Source organism: Camelus dromedarius, chromosome 21 (assembly GCF_036321535.1).
Source record: "Camelus dromedarius isolate mCamDro1 chromosome 21, mCamDro1.pat, whole genome shotgun sequence".
Classification (NCBI taxonomy): domain Eukaryota; kingdom Metazoa; phylum Chordata; class Mammalia; order Artiodactyla; family Camelidae; genus Camelus; species Camelus dromedarius.
In genome coordinates this window covers 18,790,708-18,811,322 of record NC_087456.1, presented here as the reverse complement: position 1 = coordinate 18,811,322, position 20,615 = coordinate 18,790,708, and the positions used below count along the sequence as shown (strand labels likewise).

The window sequence follows — 20,615 nt, the reverse complement described above, 5'->3', positions numbered from 1 at the left end:
GCCAACAAGACCCTCTGGGCTCTCTCTCCTCACAGGCTCCCGAAACATCATGCTCACTCCTCCCTCCCCGTTGTTGTTCGTACTTTTTGTCAGTCTCTGTCTCCCTCTCTTCAGCCCCTTCACCCATTCTACATTCATCTACTGACTCATTCATTAATTCAACAAACATTCGCTGAGACTTACTATGTGTGGAGGTGCCATAATGCGTAGGATTTTACTCCTGTTCTCAAAAACTCACCCATCAACTCCACTATCTTAAGAAATCTATTCTGTCTTCCCAGACCAAGCTTTCCAGGCTGGTCCAGCCCACACGGATCTCCTGATACAAGCTTTTTTCTACTGTCTTCTATTTTGAATTGTCTTATAAGTTAGTTCTATTTCCTCCAGTAAGATTATAATATTTTTGAGAAAGGGAGCAGATTTTAGTATCATTACCTCTCACTGCTCTTAGTATCCCTCACCTGCACACAGTAGGTGCATCATACTAACGACATTGAACTATTTTGGCCTTTTTAACTAAATTCATATCGCCTAATATAATCTAGGATTTACCTCCCTTAAATTAATCCTTAGGATTAAGAAGCCAATGCTTTAAAAGTCATAATATTCTCATCAAAGTTAATCCCTAAGATAATTTTAACAACGTCATGAGTTCCTTACTCTCACTTCCTGTATTCTCACCTAATGATGGATCAAGTCAAAATGGTCAAACTAGCGGCACATGGAAATGCTGTCTTAGTCTTCCCTACTCAAAATTACTTGCACTTCTGATTCTGTCTCAAGTGATTAGCAACTCTGAATCATTCAGGATTCATCTGTGAACTACTGAACTGAACAGAGACAGAACTCTAACTTTATATGGGAAGAGGGGAGGTGATCAATATGAGAATGGTTTCAAGGGAATGTCCATTGGGCTACTGACATTCAGGAAAAACAAATTTGCACATCAGCCTAGGAAAAGAGAATTCCTAAAGGAAATATGTTGGCATATATAGGTGTACAGGTACTACGTATAATTTGTGTGTGTGTGTGTGTGTGTGTGTACACAGTTCAAGTACAAAGCAAATGGTACCATTAGCATAAAAAACTGAAACATTTTATGTGAATTCATATTCATTTGAGGCTGTATTATCCCTAACTTCACCAACTGAAAAGTTCTTTAAAGAAGGAATTTTGATAGACTCCTGAATCTTCAATCTAGTAACACGCACTGACTTATAGTAATTGATAGCTCATGTTTTCCAGGTGGCATACCTTTCACTCTGGAAACACCCCATAAGGGAATAGAATGACTTCAATTTACAGAAGTATCATTATACTTTACAAAATCCTATAAGGCAATAATCCATCTCCCCTTAACCTACTGTTTGTCCACTTTTCCCCCCATGAAACAGAAACCACCCCAAAACCAAAATAATAATAGTAAATGACTCCTTTTAACTGGAATGATGGATTTTAAAGTATCCCCTAGAATTTTTGCATAACTGTTTTTAAATTATTAATCACTTTAAAAAGTCACTGCTATAAGTAGTAAATCACTGTCACCTTCTTCAGTCATATACTTGATCAGTTCTTCCTTAGAAAGAAACCCACGTTTAGCTGGATCTAATACCTAGGGGGAAAGGAAAGATAGAAATTATATTTTTATTTAGTGAATAAAATCTACTTAATGAATTTTTCATATAAATATAAATATATGTAAAATCTGGAGCTTACATACCTCAAAAGCTCGAAGAAGGATATCTTCTGGAATTGGTCTGTATCTAATTATGCAATAAAAGGTTTAAATCTCACAGTACTTAGCTCAGTCTACATAACAAATGATCACATTTTTTAAAAGCTGCTAACATTCTAGGATAATGATACTTCCCTCACTGAAATATTTTTGGGTTTCTAGATAATAAAGTTAAAAGCACTCCCCACCCACAGGGAATACTCAGTTAAAAATCACTGGCATGCTTGATGTTATCTATTAGCTTTTTTCATCATTCTGGAAATCAGTTTATTTGGAAATAAAATTTCTACAGTAAACCAATTATGGTAAGCTAATGCTACACTTTCTCTAGAAAAATAATTAGAGTTAATTCTTATTTATCATCGATAATTCAAAACAGAAAATGATAAGAATGTTGATTTATGCTTTTTGTAGCTTATTTGCCCTTTAATTACACTTTGCTTATTAGATTAATATTGAAGTGGTTGATATTTCTGAGAACATACCAACCAGCAGTTCAGAAGTGTAGAGAAAAATTAGAAGGAAGTTATCCAAAGATAAACATTGGCTGCATATAACATACAAAGTGAAAAAGACAAGTATTTTGAAATTAATGTGATTCTAATCATTACTTTACCTTAACAATTGCATTTACATTCTTACCTTCTTTCCAGTAGAACTTCAGTCATCACTGGAAGAAATTTTTCATACCGAATGTATCCAGTGGGTTCTTCTTCCTCTACCTAAACATTCAACAGATAACAGCCACTTATTCATTCAACAAATGTATTGAGCAACTACTTTTTCCAAGCACTGTGCCAAGTGCTGGGCATTTGATAACGAGCATAATTGGGCATGGTCCCTGCTCATAGAGTTTATATTCTGGTAGTGGATTCATATAGTAATTCAAAAAACAACAAAGCTGAATGCCTAATTCTAAGTTTATGTAAGCACACTAAAGTAAAGGAGCAGGGGTCTACTAGAGCACAGAATAAAGGAAACTTCTACGCCAGATCATCAGGAAAGGCATTCATGAGGAAATCACACTCGAGTTGATTTCTAAAGGATGAGTAGAAGGCAATTAGACAAAGACAGCAGTGAAGACACTCCCAAGTAGATGAAAATGCGTGCTCTGAGAGCCTGCTGGAGGGTCTTAGAGGCCAGGATGCTGGAGAATAGAGAGCAAAGAGGAGAATGTTTTCAGATGAGGCTGGAGAGAGAAACAGGGACCAGGCCGTGCAGGGCATTATCATCCATGAAAGTGACTTTGGTTGTTATCCTAAGACCAATGGGAAATCACTGAAGGTCTCATAGATGTGTGTCTGAAAGATCACACTGGTTGTGGGTGAGGCGACTTCCACAGTAGTCTAAGCAGGTAAGATAAAGGCTTGGATTGGAGGGGTGGTCATGGAGAGAGAAGTGGATGGTTACAGGAAATATTTAAGAAGTAAAACCAGTCACACTTGGTTGCTGCATCTATTACGGGCAAGGATAAGAAAAAAAGAGGAGTCAAGGACAACTCTCCGGATTCTGACTTGCACAAATGCAATGCAGTGATGCTTTTCCCTGAGATAAGGAGCACTGGATAAGAAACCAGGTTAGGGGACCAATCATTAGCTTGAGGACCAAAATACATATCAAATCATTGTAATATTTATTAAGTAACTAGGTGGTCTGTGGAACATTGTTATACCACCACTAATTAAGAGAAGACTACACCTCAGAAAGAATCTTTGGTCCCTAGCACTGTTAGATGAGAGTAAGAAAGACTCATGCCTGTAAGGTTCACCTTTGATGGGATGGCTGAACAATACGCTATTGATTTTAACTTTCATGTCAGGCTATTTATGAGGAGCTGTAAATTTTCCACTCCCTTTCAAAAATCCTATTAAGAGGCTCACATATCCCAATTCAACAGTGGAGATTTTAAAAGATTTATTCTTTGAGCAAAAGGTAAGAAATCTATAGGTTGCTGCTAAGTGGAACACACTGTCATCAAATGACAACTATTTTTTAATGTTTATACTAGGTTCTCACCCAGTATGAGTGGAGCCCTTGGACTCTACTGTCAGCAAAAAATGTCATCCACATAATGACAGAATGATGCGTTTCAGAATTTCTGAGCCCATCAATACATGAACAATGGTTTTCAGCTGCCTTTAAATCCAAGACAAGCATTTTGCAAATTAATGTTCATATGGCTCTGATGTGCTTGAGTAGCACTCTGTAACTCCCAACTCCAGGAGCCTCTTAAAAATAAAATGTCAATCTCATAAGACTGCCTTCAGAAGGATAATTTTTAAATTAAAAGGTTGAGTTTCTATTCTGATTAGTCCAGAAACCTGCTCCAGAAGCCAGAGCAATGGTTTGATTCCCCTTCCTGCCACCCCCAACAAACTACTGCAGAGCAAACAGTTTTGACCTTGGAAATCAAAACTCCTCTTATTTTATGAGCATCCTCTTCAATCTACAAACTGTTTTTCGTTTTTTCAAAGGGAGTTTAACCCTACAGCACTCTCCCCATCATGTGAGAATTCACAAACACACATACATATGTGCCTCAAAATTCCTACCCCTTCACTCCCCCCCCCCCAACACACACACAACTTCCACAAGCCTCTGGTACTCTGAACATAGGTGAAAACTCTGCAGATCATTCTGGCAGATCTGACAGATCTGACAGATCTGTGTAGTGCCAAAACTGCACAAAAGCAGTGAGTTAAAGCAGATCGCCAATGAATCAGGACAGAAGAATAGACATACATTTTCCTTGACTTTTTTTTTTTTTAAAAAGAGGGATAATGAACAAACAGAGGGCTTGTGGTTAAAAAGTAAGAAGAAAAATATCTAAGTCCATCTTTAACTTGGGCGGGTCGTGAAAATCTATGACCCAACACTGTCCTCTAGAGGCCACATCTAATGCATTCTTTTGTATTAAAAGATGTATAAGCAATGGCATAAAAACAATATAATATGATATTTCTAAATACACCATTAGTGAACTGTATAATATATACCAGACACTAGATTATTTAAAATTGTATATTATTTAAATAAATCTATTTTAGAATAGTTTTAGATTTACAGAAAAGTTACAAAGCTAGTAGAGTTCCTATATACCCCACTTCCTCCAGTTTCCTCTAATTGTTAACCCTTACATGACTGTGGTACAACTATAGTTGGCTCATTGTCACAACTAATGAACCAATACTGATGCATTAGTACTCACTAAACTCCATGCTTTATTTGGATTCCATTGATTTTTATAAAAGGTATTTTGAAAATATGGTATATCGCTCTATCATAAAAGAGAAACAATAGGCAGAGGGTAGAATACCACTTCTGGCAATCTGGAAATGGGTGGCGGGAGTGGAGGATATGAGATGGTTCTATTATTTCTGGTGCAGGACAAACTAGCTAGCTTTATGAGGCCGTAAGTAAGATAGGACAAAAACACTACTTTCTAGAAATGTTATGCAATGATGGCTTAATGAATCTTTACATCACATATTAAAACTCCTTTAAGACTTAATAGAAATAAATCCAACATTAAAACCATACTTTATAGTATATTATATATGTGTATATATATACACACACATATACATATATAGGTATAGAGAGAGATATCAGTTGAGTTGCATTCCCCCAAAATTCATATGTTGGAGTCCTAACCCCTAGTACCTCAAAATGTGACTTAATGGGAGAGAAAGTATTTACCAAGGTAATCAAGTTAAAATGAGGTCATCAGAGTGGGCCCTAATCCAATATGACTGGTGTCTTTATGAAAAGGAGATATTTGGACACACAGACACGCACTCAGGGAGAACGCTGTGTGAACATAAAGACAAGTCATCTACGAGCCAAGGACAAAGGTATGGAACAGATCCTTCCCTCATAGCTAACAAAAGGAACCAACCCTGCCAATACCTTGATTCTGTACTTCTGACCTCCAGAACTATGAGACAATAAATTTCTGCTGTTTAAGCACTGTTTATTGTACTTTGTTATAACAGCTCTAGCAAACTATTTTATACACACACACACACACACACACACACGTATATGTATATATATGCATGTGTATATAGTCTAAATATGTATGGTACATTTTAATCCAAATACTTTGAATCACTATCATGAAGCATAAGTCCCTACACTTATCAATGGGAGATTAGGAAAGCAGATATTCAAAATTCAGAACTGATTTTACAGAGTTGACAGAATATGATGTAGCCAGACCTACTTTCTCCAGGAGAAAATGCAATTAACGAACTTATAGTGAAATAAATTCAAGAAACATTCCCTAAATTATAGCAGACATGTTTGAAAAGACTAGCATTGCCATTTCTTCACTTGGAGCAAAGTCATACTGAAAAAATCCATTTGACTTCTGTACTAGTTAGGTTCTTTAAAAAAGAAAAAAGGATGTTGTCTTCCCATAGGAAAATATATTCACCATGTTAGACCAAGGATAGTTTAAAATACTCTGATTAAAACTCATCTCCCAGCATCCACATTTGTAATATGGGGAGGACAGTAATAACTACCTTACATGGTTGTTGTGAAGGTTACATGAGATCTAACATAAAGGTGTTTGTGAACCTTGAATTATTATAATTATTATTGTTATCAATAGTATGCATACTTCTGGCTCTATATCATGCAATGACACTTCGTCCTAAAAAATCCATCTCTGGTGCTAAAATTCTTGACACATCCTCCTTTCTCCACCATATGGACCTGTTTTTGCAGAAGTCTGATCATGTCTCATAGCTGTAAAATGCCACATGGAATGTGGCGAGAGTGTATTAAATTACTAGGCTATCTAAGACCTTATCCCTTGCCCCTGGACCCCCACCTAGAGGACGGGGTAGTGGATTAGCAGCAGTGATGCCTCCACTTCTCCTATTGCCTTCATGCCTCTTTGCACCGATAGGAGAGGGAGAGGGACAGCCACCAAATGCCTCCCTCCTCTTCAAAAGACAAAGACAAACAAACCAAATGTGTCCTGTTACTATAAACATGAATGAGACCAAGTAAGTTATAACCTAGTTTGTTTCATCTAAGGGAAAGGTTAATGTGCCGAAAATAAGGTAATAATTAGAAAGCAACCTTGGCAGCATTTACGAATGCAAAGGAAATAAAACCTCTTTGCAGGATGATCCTCTGGCTTAGGTGTCAATTATCATTTATAGAGAATTCACCTTAACAGTGTGCCAGCAGATGTTCGCCTGGAAGACCTTATACACCTGGCTTCTCCTTCTCCAAAGAACTACAGCGGAGTAGGCCACCTGAAGAAATAGCACTGCTTCCTTGGCACACAAAGAGGCCCCCCTCCACAAGGCTAGCGCTGTGCCTTCAGACATTCCATAGTCTCTCTGCATCCTCTTCCTCAATATGGAGTGGTCTCAACATATATGTAAATACTGTGGGTTTTTTTTTTAAACAACATTTCTCTAAGACTCAAAGCATGAGGCAAATACTGTTTCTTACTCTATTTCAGTAAAAGTCAATATTTTTTAAACCAGTCCTTTTAAAAAATATTTTATTTGTCATTATATTATTTAATTATTTTATTTTGTGGGAGTAGGTGGATATAATTAGATTTATTTATTTTTAGAGGAGGTACTGGGGATTAAACCCATGCTAAGCATGCACTCTACCACTGAGTTATACCCTCCCCTCAAAGTCAATTTTCTTGATCTGTTTTGCATCTGAGGAAATTTGGGCACAGGGAGGTAAAGTGCCTGTCTTGGTCCTCAAAGTTGGTCAGGTGTTCTGATGGGATCACAGCCCAGAGTTCTTTCTCCCCACAGTGAAATCATCAGGCCATCTCTTTTCTCATTAAAGCATTATTTATTTTAATGCTGAACTCACAGGATGGGTGCAATAAAACACAGCAATATTTCATTTCTCCCCAGTGATATAACAATCAGTCAATAAATTGAACTATTTCATGCTTCACAAATCAAGATAATACCAGTAGTTAAGATGGTTTATAAAGCACCTACATTTCATCTAGTTCCAGGTCACCAAACAAGATATACATATGAATTTTTTAAACTACTTGTAGTAAAAAATATAAAAACCATGAGATATTTCAAGTTAGAATTGAACACCACACATACAAACTGACATAAATCATGTTTCAAAACTGAAACATGAATACAATTTTTAAAAATATTTCTCTACTTTGGGTAGAATAAAACAAAAAAATTCATTGGCATTTCCCAAAAATATTATCTTTACAAAGGAAAAATCTTAGACCTACCTACTTAAGAAAAAGTTTTACTCCAAACATTCTAGATGTGCTTGTGAAAAATTAGGCTATATAATTCTTTGGGGTTATAAGTCCCTTTCTTACTACTGGAAGTATCAAAAAAAGAATGAATCACCTTTTGGCTGGACCATGGGAGAGTCTAAGAATCAACAAGTGACTAAACCATGTAATCAAAAAGAGTCCCTTCCAACTGTGACTTTCTACAACTTGAAGTGATGGGGGAGTCAGTGGCTGTTAAGCCGTTAACTTCCCCTTTATCCTCTGGGATGGGGGTGGCGGGTAAGGGGCTCCAGCTGCACTAATTGTTTCACACCCTTCAGTTTCAGTTTCTCTCCGCCTAGGCACTGAGTGTTCCTCCCTAACTCCAGTACAGCCCTCTCCTATTTGACAGAGGCAGTAAGTGTTGAAGCAATGGTCCCCACTAAGGTACTCTTATTCCCATTTATACCAAAAGCAATAGCATAAAACTATGTTGCAATAAGTCTGGAGGAAAAGGTCTATCCTGGGTTGAGATTTGGTTAAGATTTGGTTAGCACAATAAATATCTGAATATTGTATAACATTTATTAGATCCACTGATATGTTTTAAATCACACTTATAACAACATGTTAATTTAAAAACTATCACTATTTTTATATTTTATAAAGTAATTTTATTCAAACTCTCAGTGTATCTTCAACAACACACTTTCAATTTCTAAGAGTTTGACTATTTTAGATGCTTCGTGTAAGTGGACACATGAAGTACTTATCTTTCTTGTGACTACCATTTTCACATAGCATAATATATTCAAGGTTCATCCATGTTGCAGTGTGACAGAATCTTCTTCTTAAAATGTTAGTTTTTAAATATTAGATAACAGTATGGAAAAATCATTTTGATGGAATATTGAAAAAGGTAAAATATTCTGGTTGTGTTTGAGTGATTGATGGATACAAGAGAGATCACTCCCCTACCATTTTCTTGTCCAATTTTAATCAGCATGTATTTTTGAAATAATGAAATCTTTGTAATAACATGGAAAATGTTTGTGGTATAATTAGGGGGGAAAAAGCAAAGTTCAGAATTATACATACTGAATTGAACCATAAGATTACTGTCATGTTAAAAACATGTACAGGAAAATAATACAGAAGGAAGTGCACTAAAACACAATGATGATTATATTAAGGTGATGGATTGTGGGCATGGCCAACATAGCAGAGTAGGAAGACCCTTAGCTCACATCTTCCCACAGGCACACCAAAATTACAACTACTTACAAAGCAACTCACTATGAAAATGACCTGAAGACTAGCAGAAAAGATTTTCTACAACTATAGATAAAAAGAAGGAACCACAGCAAGACAGGTAGGAGGGGCAGAGATGTGGTATTGTCAGGGCTCACACCCCCAGACAGGCAGCCCACAAACAGAAGGATAATCACAATTGCAGAGGTTCTCCCCAGGGAGTAAGGGGGCAGAGCCCCACATCAGGCTCCCCAGCTCAGTGGTTCTGCACTGGAAGATAAGTCCCCAGAACATCTGACAAGTGTATAGGAGAGTTGGAGGGCTGCAGGAAAGAGAGACTCCAATTCCTAAAGGGCACAGACAAAATCTCACTTGCTCTGAGTCCTAGCAGAGAGGCAGTAGTGTAAAAGGAGCCTGTGTCAGACCCACTTGCTAATCTTGGGAGAAACTCCCAGAGAGGCAGAAGGCAACTGCATCTCCCAGGGATGAAGACACTGGTGGTAGCCATTTTGGGGAGCTTCTTCCATCACAATGACACCAGCACTGGCAAGCATCATTCTGGAATCCTCCCCCTAGCATATTAGTGCTGGGGGCTTATCTACCCACCAGTCAGCTGGCAGCAGCCCCTGCCCACCCAGGCCATACAGACAGCTGCAGGTGGCCATACAGACAGCTGCAGGTGGACCCAGTCTTGCCATCCTGTGGACCCAAAGCAGTTGCCTCCCTTCACCAGGCTGTGCAGCCAACCACAAAGAAAGTCTACCCCACCCTCCCAGGACCATAGCCACTGTACAAGGCAGGGCACCACCTGGGCTGGGGACCAGCCACGCCTATCAGCATGCCCACAGTAGTCAGCCCTTCCACTACAGAAGGGTAAACGCAGTCCACATAGGGGGCATATAGCTCTGGTGACCAGAGGGGAGTGTGCTGCTGGGTCCTACATAAGTCTACTTCTCCAAGATCAGGAAGTAACACTGACCTACCCAATACATAGAAATAAACAAAAAGAATTAGGCTAAATGAAGATATTGTAACAAGAGACAAAGAAAGACATTACATAATGATAGGATCAACCCAACAAGAAGATGTAAAAACTGTAAATAAATATGCACCCAATATAGGAGCACTTAAATACATAAAGCAAATATTAACGGACATAAAGGGAGAAATCGACAGTAACACAGTAACAGTAGGGGACTCTAACATCACACTTACATCAATGTACAGATCATGTAGACAGAAAATCAATAAGGAAACACTGGCCTTAAATGAAACATTAGAGCAAATGGACTTAATTGATATATATAGAGCACTCCATCCAAAAGCAGCAGAATACACACTCCTTTCAAGCACACGTGGAACATTCTCCGAGACAGATCACACGACAGGCCACAAAACAGTTCTCAATAAATTTAAGAAGACTGAAATCCTATCAAGCATCTTTTCCAATCGTAACAATATGAGACTAGATATCAACCACAAGAAAAAAACTGTAAAAAACACAAACATTTGAAAGCTAAACATATGCTACTAGACAACCAATTTCCTTGAAGAAGTCAGAGGAAACCAAAAAATACCTGGAGACAAATGAAGAAGGAAACACAACAATCCAAAACCTATGGGCAAAAGCAGTTCTAAGAGGGAAGTTTACATCAATACAAGCCTACTTTCAGGAAAAGAAGAAAAATCTCAATCTAACCTTACACCTAGAGGAACTAGAAAAAGAAGAACAACAAAACACAAAGTTAGCAGAAGGAAATAAACCATAAAGATCAGAGCAGAAATAAATGAAACAGAGACTAAAAAAAATAGAAAAGATAAATAAAACTAGGAACTGGTTCTTTGAAAAGATACAGTAAATTAATAAACCTTTCGCCAGACTCATCAAGAAAAAAAGAGAAGGCCCAAAGTAAGAAAATCAGAAATGAAAAGCAGTTACAACTGACAACACAGAAATACAAAGGCTCATAAGAGATTCCAATTACACATCAATAAAATAGACCATCTAGAAAAAAAATGGATAAATTCCTAGAAATATACAATCTCCCAAGACTGAATCAGGAAGAAATAGAAAACTATCTGCAGAACAACCATTGATGAAAAAGGCTGGAACCTACCCAGAAAAGATCTTCTACAGCTAAAAACATAAAGAAGGAATCACAATGAGACGGGAAGGTGAGGCAGACTCACACTATAATCAAGTCCCATATCGCCAAGTAGGCAACCCAGAAACAAGAATAATTATATTGCAGAAGTGCTCCCATAGGAGTGAGAGTTCTGAACCTTAGGTCCAACTATAAAATAAATAAGCCATGGGGATGTAATATACAGCATAATGAATATGGTATTTATGGAATATTATGGAATATGGTTATTATAATTATATTGTAGTAACTTTGTGCAGGGACAGATGGTCATTAGACCTATCATGGTGACCATTTCACAATGTATGCAAATGTCTTATCATTACGTAGTACACTTGAAACTAACATAATATTGTACATCAACTACATTTCAATGTTTTTTAAAAAGGACAGAAATATACAGGGATATGGTTACAAAACATTGGTCAACATTCAAATTTAAAAAGTGATGGATTATCAGAAAGAATTTTTTATGTTTATTTAAAATTTTTCTGTAATGTGAATATTACTTATACAATAAAATTTTTGAAATAAAAACTTATTAGTCTATTGTCATGGTTGTGTTCTACATAAAGTTATGAAACATATTTATTTATAAATATTAAATTACAGATTTCCCTGGGTCATTTTCATGCTGTTGATCACTGCTTTAGTACCATTTGCTATTTTTCTTCCAACTACAAATAAGCAATACTTTCAGTGTAGTCTTTGTATAAAACATTCCCCTCAACTCTCCCCAACCTTCAAATATACCTTTTTCCATTCACAAGTAATGGCTGGTGGCCATGAATCGCCAAAGTACCTCCAGGTCTACAATTCTTTAACTCCATCATTGAACATTAACACAAATTAAAGCCGATCTAATCCATTCTCCCACCTTCCGCAATTCAAGGATGTGTAGGAAAAATAACAGACAAAAATATTTCACATCCCCAAGAACTTCAAAATAAAAAACAATTACCCCTACCCTTTCTCAATCTCTGAGAAGCTTGGTACAGTCAGATTCTGAATGATGTGACATCTCGGGGCTCATCTGATGAGAATGGTGTAGATCAGGTCTAGGCGGACAGAAATCCACACTTCACAAGTATGTGGATTATGCAGATCCCGTTCCACTAACTAAAGAGCCACTTCTAAAGTTTCAAAGAGAAAAAAATTCTGAAGATACTTAACCAATTAAAAATAATGAGAAACTGTGATTTGGGATCTCGGAGGCTTGTGGTATGTCAGGTATGGTATGATATTTTCATCCAAGATGAAAAACGTAGAAAATGACTAAGCAGGATCATCACATTGCATCACATTATTTTAACTGGTTACTGGGGAGTATCTATCACACTTTGACATCATAAAGTCTTCTCACCAGTATTAATTTAACATTAAATCACTGACCACAGATATATAAAATACTACTGGACATTTATTTGTGGGTGAGTCTCTCCATTCAGCTAAATGAATAGAACCAAATACAATCTCAAATACTTAAATGTCCATGTACTTAAAATTTTGATGTTCACAATTGTTAAAGTATTCAAAACTATCTTAAGCCAAATTAAGATGGGACTTTTTCAGTTTTCCTATGCCGCTAACCTTGGTACCTGACACACAGTACCAATGCTCAATTACTATTTGTTGAATGAATGAGTACCAGCTCACAATAGTTTTTAGTAACTTTTATTACTGTAACCTTGGAATTTTTGAGCACATGAATCAGACCTATTATAAAACTCTTCACTCAAGTAGCTCTTTAGTTCTTTGGAAGTCTAAATTTCCACATTTGCTATTATTCTGGTACTAGGTCCTGCAAGTAGAGTCTAATAATTGTGTTAAGCTATGTTAAGTATAAGAGGCAGAAGAGAAAAGTGTAAAAAACATAATTACAACCAGAATATTCTCAGGCCTATAGGAAACAGTAGAGAAGGTTCTTGAACCAGTATGTCAGATCATTCTAGGTGCTAAGGATGCAATGGTGAACAAAACAGATACACCTTGTGCCTTCAAGAAGCTTATGTTTTAGAGAGGACAGACAGATAGATAAGTAGATTAATTTTAGACTGTGTTGAATACTACTGAAAAAAACACAAAGGGATGGATTCTCAAATCAGACTTACCAGAATCAGAGATCTTACCTAGTATCAAACTTTCAGGAACAGATTCACCAGACATACATGAAACACGGGGCAGTTTAGAATGCCAACATCATCTCCAAGATCCTTTCTTGCCACATGAAGACTCACTCTGGCCCAGATCTAACACACAAGGTCACTAAGTACTGTGTGTACTTGGATATAGAGCATCCCAGAGTAGAAGTAAGAGCAAGAACAAAGAATGACTATAAGTATATTTAACATCACCCACAACAGCAAGGAAACCAGTATGTAAGCAAGAGCAATGGTAGGAAATGATCAGCATGCGGCACCTAGGGTCTTTTAAGCTATAAAAAGTAAAAGTACTTTGGATTTTTCTTCTAAGTGAGTTGGCAACCTCAGAGTTAGGGTATTCTTTTTGTAGTTACCCTTAATATTTAAAGGTGCTTACTTACTACAATCCAAAGTTTGTATTATATCATACATGCTACAATTGTCCAGTGTTCTAGTCCTAACATTTCATAATGATCTCTTTCAAAAGATTATTTAATGATCTGGATGTATGCTACTTTTCTCTGGATTATTGCTGCTATTTTCTATTGAATGGTTATCAAATACCAGTGGAATTATGGGTTAAGAAAGTAAATTGCACATATGCATGTAATTTCACTTTCTCTTTCAAACCTCATTAAAATTGCACTAAAGGAATTATTTTTTAAATAATCATAAACCTACTGAGAGGTAGGGAGAAAAAGAAAGGATTCAAGAACAATAAAAGTTTGGAAGCTGGAAAGCAGATGAATAAGTGACAATGATCTATTAGACCCAAAAAACTGAACCCCAAGCCAGCAGTGGGTAAGAAATTCTCAAGCACCAGTTACTTCTGGAAATTGAGGTGAAGGGAAAAGGAACTAAAATTAGGGGCTCTAGGGCAAGCTGTTTGAAAACTAAAGCATTAAATCACCTCTCAGTTTCTCCCATAGGGTGACTGTCTCTCCCCATCTCTGCAAGAGTCTAGAGATTTCTATTTTGCAGAGAATAAACAGAAGGTGTCTAAACCAGAAGTTGGATGCTTCTGTCTCCCAGGCAGATGGGAAGACTCATTCCTGGGGAATCAAACCCGCACAAAAGAAAATTCTCAAAGACTCTGATGTTAGTGATTCCCACATTACCCAAAGATGTAGTTTAAAGCTGACAAGCTCCACACATGTGTTTGTTATGAGCTTGACACTCAAGGTTTATTCAACATAGGATTATGCAAAGATAAGAAAATGTCAAACTATCATTAATATCTTTAGATGTAGGAAACAAGAACAGGATGCTATTCAGAAAGAAACAAAGAACAAAAACAAGCTAGAAACTAAAAACAGAACATAAATGATAAACTCGATAAATACATCGTAAGAGAAAGTTTAAGAAATCTGCCAGAGAATAGAACCAAAACAAAAAAACAGAGATGGAAAATAGAAGAGTGAAAAATAAGAAAACTAGTAGTCTGGAGGCATACAATGAATAAGTGGTGCTTGAAAGACAAAGCAAAGAAAAAGAGTGGACAGTTAGAAATCATTAAATTTCTTGGAACCAAAGGATGTAAGCTGCCAATCTGAAAGTCTCACTAAGTACCTAACACTTTGATGAAAATGGATCCACACCAAGGTAAATCACTGTGACATTTCAAACACTGAAGACAAAAGAAGATTCTCCAGACTTCCAGAGAGCAGGGGGCGGGGGAGGGAGAGTTTACATACAAAGGATGGAAATCAGAATGGAACTGCACTATCTCAGTAGCATACCCAGAGCGAAATAACAAGGAGAGATATCTTCAAAATTCTTAAAGACTTGAATGTAGAATTCTCTACCCAGCCAAAGACTACCATAGTTAACTTCAGACATCCAAGGTCTCAAACATTTTACCTCCAAGGCACTCTTTTTCAGGAAGCCACTGAATAATGTGCCAAAATCCTAAAGGAACCGGAAGCAGGAAAACTTGGGACACAAAGAAATCTAACTCAGAAGAGGGAAAACAAAGGTTCCCAGGAATATCACAGAGATCCCAGAATGACAGCTGTGCACCAGACAGAGGTCACCGGTTCTACACCAAGGCTGTTTGACTGCAGAGATAGATATGTTGAGGACTACATTAGCACGATCTCCCCTGCCACTGTATCATCTTTTTACCCAAGGACTGAATTCTAGGATAAGCCTGGCCCAGTTCTGACCTATCACTGACCTATCTTACTGGCAAAGTTTCTCCTCACTCTTCCATGACCCACTGCTTGGACCTGACGAGGACCTTCATTTCATCCCTAAGTAGTTTTCTTCTTTGATATAATCCTCAAAGTTAGACATAGGCCCTGACGAGCTTAGAGACAGAAAACGCGAAGCAGCCAAGTCTCTTTGATGCATTCTACTGGACATTTAACACGGTTCACATTACAGCTTTTCTGATGACAGTGATGGCAGCTATGAAAATGTGCCTCTTCGATCCCCGGCTGCAGTAACCATAACTGAATGATGACCCTAACCACTGTGTTCGAGCCAAGCCACACTTCTCATGGGCTGCTCCCAGCCAGTATCAGAGTGTGGAAGGGATACTAAGTAAGTCCCATTCCAAGAAGGGGGCTCCTCCGATGGGCAGATCTGGAGTGAGACCTCCCCACTGCCTTTCCTTCTAGAAGTGCTGCAGTCCAAGGCTTTTCCCACCCAACCTTCCTTCCTTCCTTTCTTCCTCTCACTCTTTGACAGGGGTCAAACCGGTGTTGCATTCTGATGGCTCTCCAAGCCTCCCGACTGATTTCCCTTCACAGGTGTTTTCCCCAATAAATCTCTTCAACATCTAATGCCTAGTGTTTGCTTCTCAGAGTACCCAAAGCATATCACAAGTGGTGTCAGGAGTGATCTGAGACAACAGGTAGTAAGATGGAGTTCTGAGACAGGTTCACTCCCTGTCAAGGAGGCAAAAAGGATGCTCGTGCTAAGCAGTATTTGGGACACAGATAGTCTCTGGCAGTCCCCTGCTAAAGATTTAACTGGAGGTGATCTGGGAAAATCCTAGTGAAAAGGAATGCCCTTGCAGGTGCTATGATTCAAGCATTTGAAAGATGAGGGGTGGGGGGAAGTAATGCCTACAAAGCAGCAAATTTGGCTTTAAGTGGTGTTGATGCCCTGAAGAGGAATCATGAGAAACTGAGGGCCTGTTGTCAAGCAGCACCAGATGTGGGAGCCAGAGGGCCTCTTTGATAGCTTACAAAGAAGCCCCTATCAACTTCAGTAAAAGAGCAGACTCGCTTAGGTAACATGTAAAACTGGCGTGACAAAATTCTATAAAGGCTGAGGTAGTAAATATTTTAGGCTCTGAAGGGCATATAAAATCTTCATTGTACATTCTTCTTTATTTTTATAACCCTTTAAAAATGTAAAAACCATCCTTAGCTCACAGGCAGTAAAAAACAGGCTGTGGGGAGGACCTGGTCTGTAGGACATAGTTTGACATTCTTCAGATAGAAGCTATGAACATCAGGACTGACTGCACAGCCGAGTATTTAAGTGCAACAACCCAGCACACTGAAGCACGGGGTGGAGGCACTCAGGTGGGGTCCCTGAGGGCACTGGCTGGTCAGATGCTCTGGACACTGTGGGCTGGACGCACCCATACCTAGCAGGACACAGCTCCTGTGCTGTCCCGCAGAACACTCTCCCTGACAACACAGCAACAGTGCCCCCCCAGGAACTGCCCTCACCTCCTCGCCTAGCAAGGAAACTGAACACTTGGGTTAAATTCTAGAATAACCTGGCTGGGGAAGTGCTGGTCTGATAAGGGGGGAAAGAGACTCTATTCTGAAACAGCAAAAGGAATTAGCCAGCATGAACGAGAAGGTGCAAGGGGAGGGACCCTGAGACTGGTCAGAGTGCTGGATGAAGGAGGCTGCATTATGTGACAGAATATGCAAAAAATCATTGACTTTGGGTACTTTCTCAGGACGCAGAATCAAATACCTTGGCAAAGACAACAGAAGATGGGGCACACTTGCTGCTATGGTGGTTGTTAGATACCTGGAACAAGTAATAATCAGCACTGAGTGGAGTGAAAAAGCCAAACTGATAAAAGGGGAGGGCTGGAATGGACAGATTATGAATCAAAACACCAACTAGAGGATTATGTCCCACGGGCAGGCTCAGAGGATGCACTGCTCACCAAGGACATCAAGAATGTGCTATGAGAAAGGTAGTGGCATCACTAAGGAGTTCTGTGATGGTCCTCCTCTGCGAGCCATGGCTGACTAGAACAGGCACACAAGGATTTGGACTTATTAATAACCATGGAACCACCCTTATGCCCAAGTAATAGGAGTCAGGCAGAGCTGTTTAAGCACAGAATCTAAGAGGCCACATATAATGACCAGTAAGGTTAAAGAGGGAGGCAAGAGAAATTACAGAGATAAACAGAGTACATGATATGCTTAGGGGCAAAACAGACCAGTAGCTAATAAGGATTCTGTTTAACAACTAAAATCAAAATAGGACAGCAAAAAAAAAATGTTACAATGAAAATATGTATGTTCCCATATAACTGAAAAATTGTGCTCTACACTGGAATTTGACACAACATTGTAAAATGACTATAACTCAATAAAAAAGTTTAAAAAAATCAAAATAAGGCAAGAATGGAGGAACAGAGGACTAAGGATGGTCACCCCCCTCAAAAGTCATGACCTCTGCTTAATTCCTAAACCTCAGTTACTTTTCATACCCAGAACCCACTGACTGAAGAAGTAGCAAAAAGTCGTTCATAATATTCCTTTCTTATGTTTTCTACCTGTGTTACTGAGGTATAATTTACATGCAATAAAGTTTACTCATTTCAAAGTGTTGGTTTGAATTAGTTTTGGCAATATTATCATCAGATCATCACCACCCCTACCACAATCAAGATACAGAAGATGTCTTTGATTATAAAGTTAACTCCTTTGCACTTAGATGCATTCTCTCCTCTAACTCCTGGCAACAACTAGTCATTCTGACACCAGAGTTTTGCCTTTCCTACAATTTCACGTACGTGAAATCACACAATACAGTCTTTTGCTTGACTTCCTTCACTAAACATACTCTTGTTGAGGTTTATCCCTGTTGTGTGTGTATCACTATTTTGTACCTTTTTATTGCTGAGTAAAGCAGTCGTCCATAGTACTTTTTATTTATCCATTCCCCAGTTGATGGACGTTTAAGTTGTTTTCAGTTTTTTGGCTACTATGATTAGTGCTATCATGAACATTTGTTTGTAAGTCTTTGTGTGGACATGTATTTTCATTTTTCTGGGGTAAATAATTACAGTTGGGATTGCTAGGTTGTATAATAAGTGTATATTATTTAAGACACTGACAAGCTGTTTTCCAAAGTGATTGTAACATTTTGTATTTCTACCAGCAATGTGTAAGAGTTTAAGTTTGCCAGCATTTAACATGTTCATACTTTCAAATTTTAGCCTAGAATGTGGATGTGTAGTGGCATCTCATTGTCCCCAACAACTAGAGATGTTCATTATCTTTTATGTGCTTACTGGCCATTCATACATTATCTTTTATGAAATGTCTACTTCAATCTTTGGCTATTTTAAAAATTAGGTTGATTGCTTTCTTAATATTAGTTGAAACAGACATTCATATATTCTGGATACAATATCAGATAAATTACTTTTTAAATATTTTCCCCCAATCTGTGACTTGTACTTTTTTGTTTTGTTTTTTTACTCTGTCACTTGAAGGGCAAAAATTTTTAATTCTGATGAAATTAATCACTGTTTTTCCTTTATGGTTCACACTTTTTTGTGTCTGATCTAAGAAATCTTTGCTAACTGAATGTCCTAGTCTTCTCTATGTTTTCTCCTAGAAGTTTTATAGTTTTAGTTCTCATTTTCAGCTCTATGACCCATTTCAAGTTAACTTCTGTGTATGGAGTAAGAGTGTTGAAGTTTGTTTTCTTTCTATTCAGATGCCCCTTTGCTCCAACATTATTTACTGAAATGATTATCCTTTCTTCATTGAACTACCTTGGCACTTTTGTCAAAGATGTAAGTGTGGTTCTACTTCTGGATTCTCTAGACCATTTCATTGATCTATACATGTATCTGTACACAAATATCACACTGTCTTGATCATTGCAGCTTCATAGTAAATCTTGCAATCAGGTGGTATAAAGCCAACTTTGCCCGTTCTTGTCAAAATTATTTCATTTGTTCTAGGTCCTTTACTTTTCCATTCAAATTTTAGAATCAGCTTGTAAATTTCTTCAAAAAAGCTTGCTATGATTTGGTTGAAAATGTATTGAATCTATAGATCAATCTGAGAAAAAGTGCCATCTTAAAAATATTGAGCTTTCCAATTCACAAACATGTATATCTACCTTTTATTTAGATCTTAATTTCCCTATACAATGTTTGCTATTTTTAAAGTATGTATCACTTATCTTTTGTTAAATTTATTCATTAGTTCACTTTTTATGCTACTGTATATAGAACTGTTTACTCAATTTCATTTTTCTAATTGTTAATTTCTAGTTTATAGAAATACAATTAATTTTGTATGTTGACCTTATAGCCTATGACCAGGCTAAATTCATGTACTGGTTCTAATAGCTTTTTGGTAAATTTCTTACGATTTTCTACATGAACAATCATGTTGTTTAACATACAGAGAGTTTTACTTTTTCTTTTCCAGACAGTGTATCTTTTATTATTGTTTCTTGCCTCACTGCACTGGCTAGGACTTCGAATACAATGATGAATAGGAGTGATAAACACAGGCATTCATGATTTCAGGTAGAAAGCACTGAGCTTTCACCATGGAGTAAGATGTTAGCCTTAGGTTTTTTGTAGATACACTTAGTCAAGTTGAGAAGTTTCCTTTTATTCTTAGTTTGTTGGATATTTTAATCTTTAGTGAGTATTTACTTTTTTCAATGCTTTTTCTACATTTATTGAAATGATCATAAGGTTTATCTCCTTTGTTCTGTTAATACAGTAAAGTACTATTGATTGATATAAAGCCAACCTTAAATTCCTGGGATAAACCCCATTTGCTCATGATATATTATCCTTTTTAACATATTGTTGAAAGGGATTTGGTAAAATTTTATTAAGGATTTTCCACATCTACGTTAAC

General features: G+C 37.5%; 1 protein-coding gene across 2 annotated transcripts in view; it reads right to left on the bottom strand.

Annotated features, from left to right (window-relative positions):
- The window catches only part of EFCAB2 (EF-hand calcium binding domain 2), a 67,452-nt gene that overhangs the window by 3,405 nt on the left and 43,432 nt on the right, over window positions 1-20,615 (bottom strand). Inside the window, exons 4-6 of one of the 2 annotated variants that reach the window (XM_010992321.3) lie at window positions 2,378-2,457; window positions 1,721-1,763; window positions 1,546-1,612 (exon numbers count right to left, since the gene is read on the bottom strand). In XM_010992321.3, the coding sequence (XP_010990623.1) occupies window positions 1,546-1,612; window positions 1,721-1,763; window positions 2,378-2,457 (190 nt within the window). The remainder of the gene's footprint in view (window positions 1-1,545; window positions 1,613-1,720; window positions 1,764-2,377; window positions 2,458-20,615) is intronic. The other variant, XM_031438498.2, reaches the window with a different exon arrangement.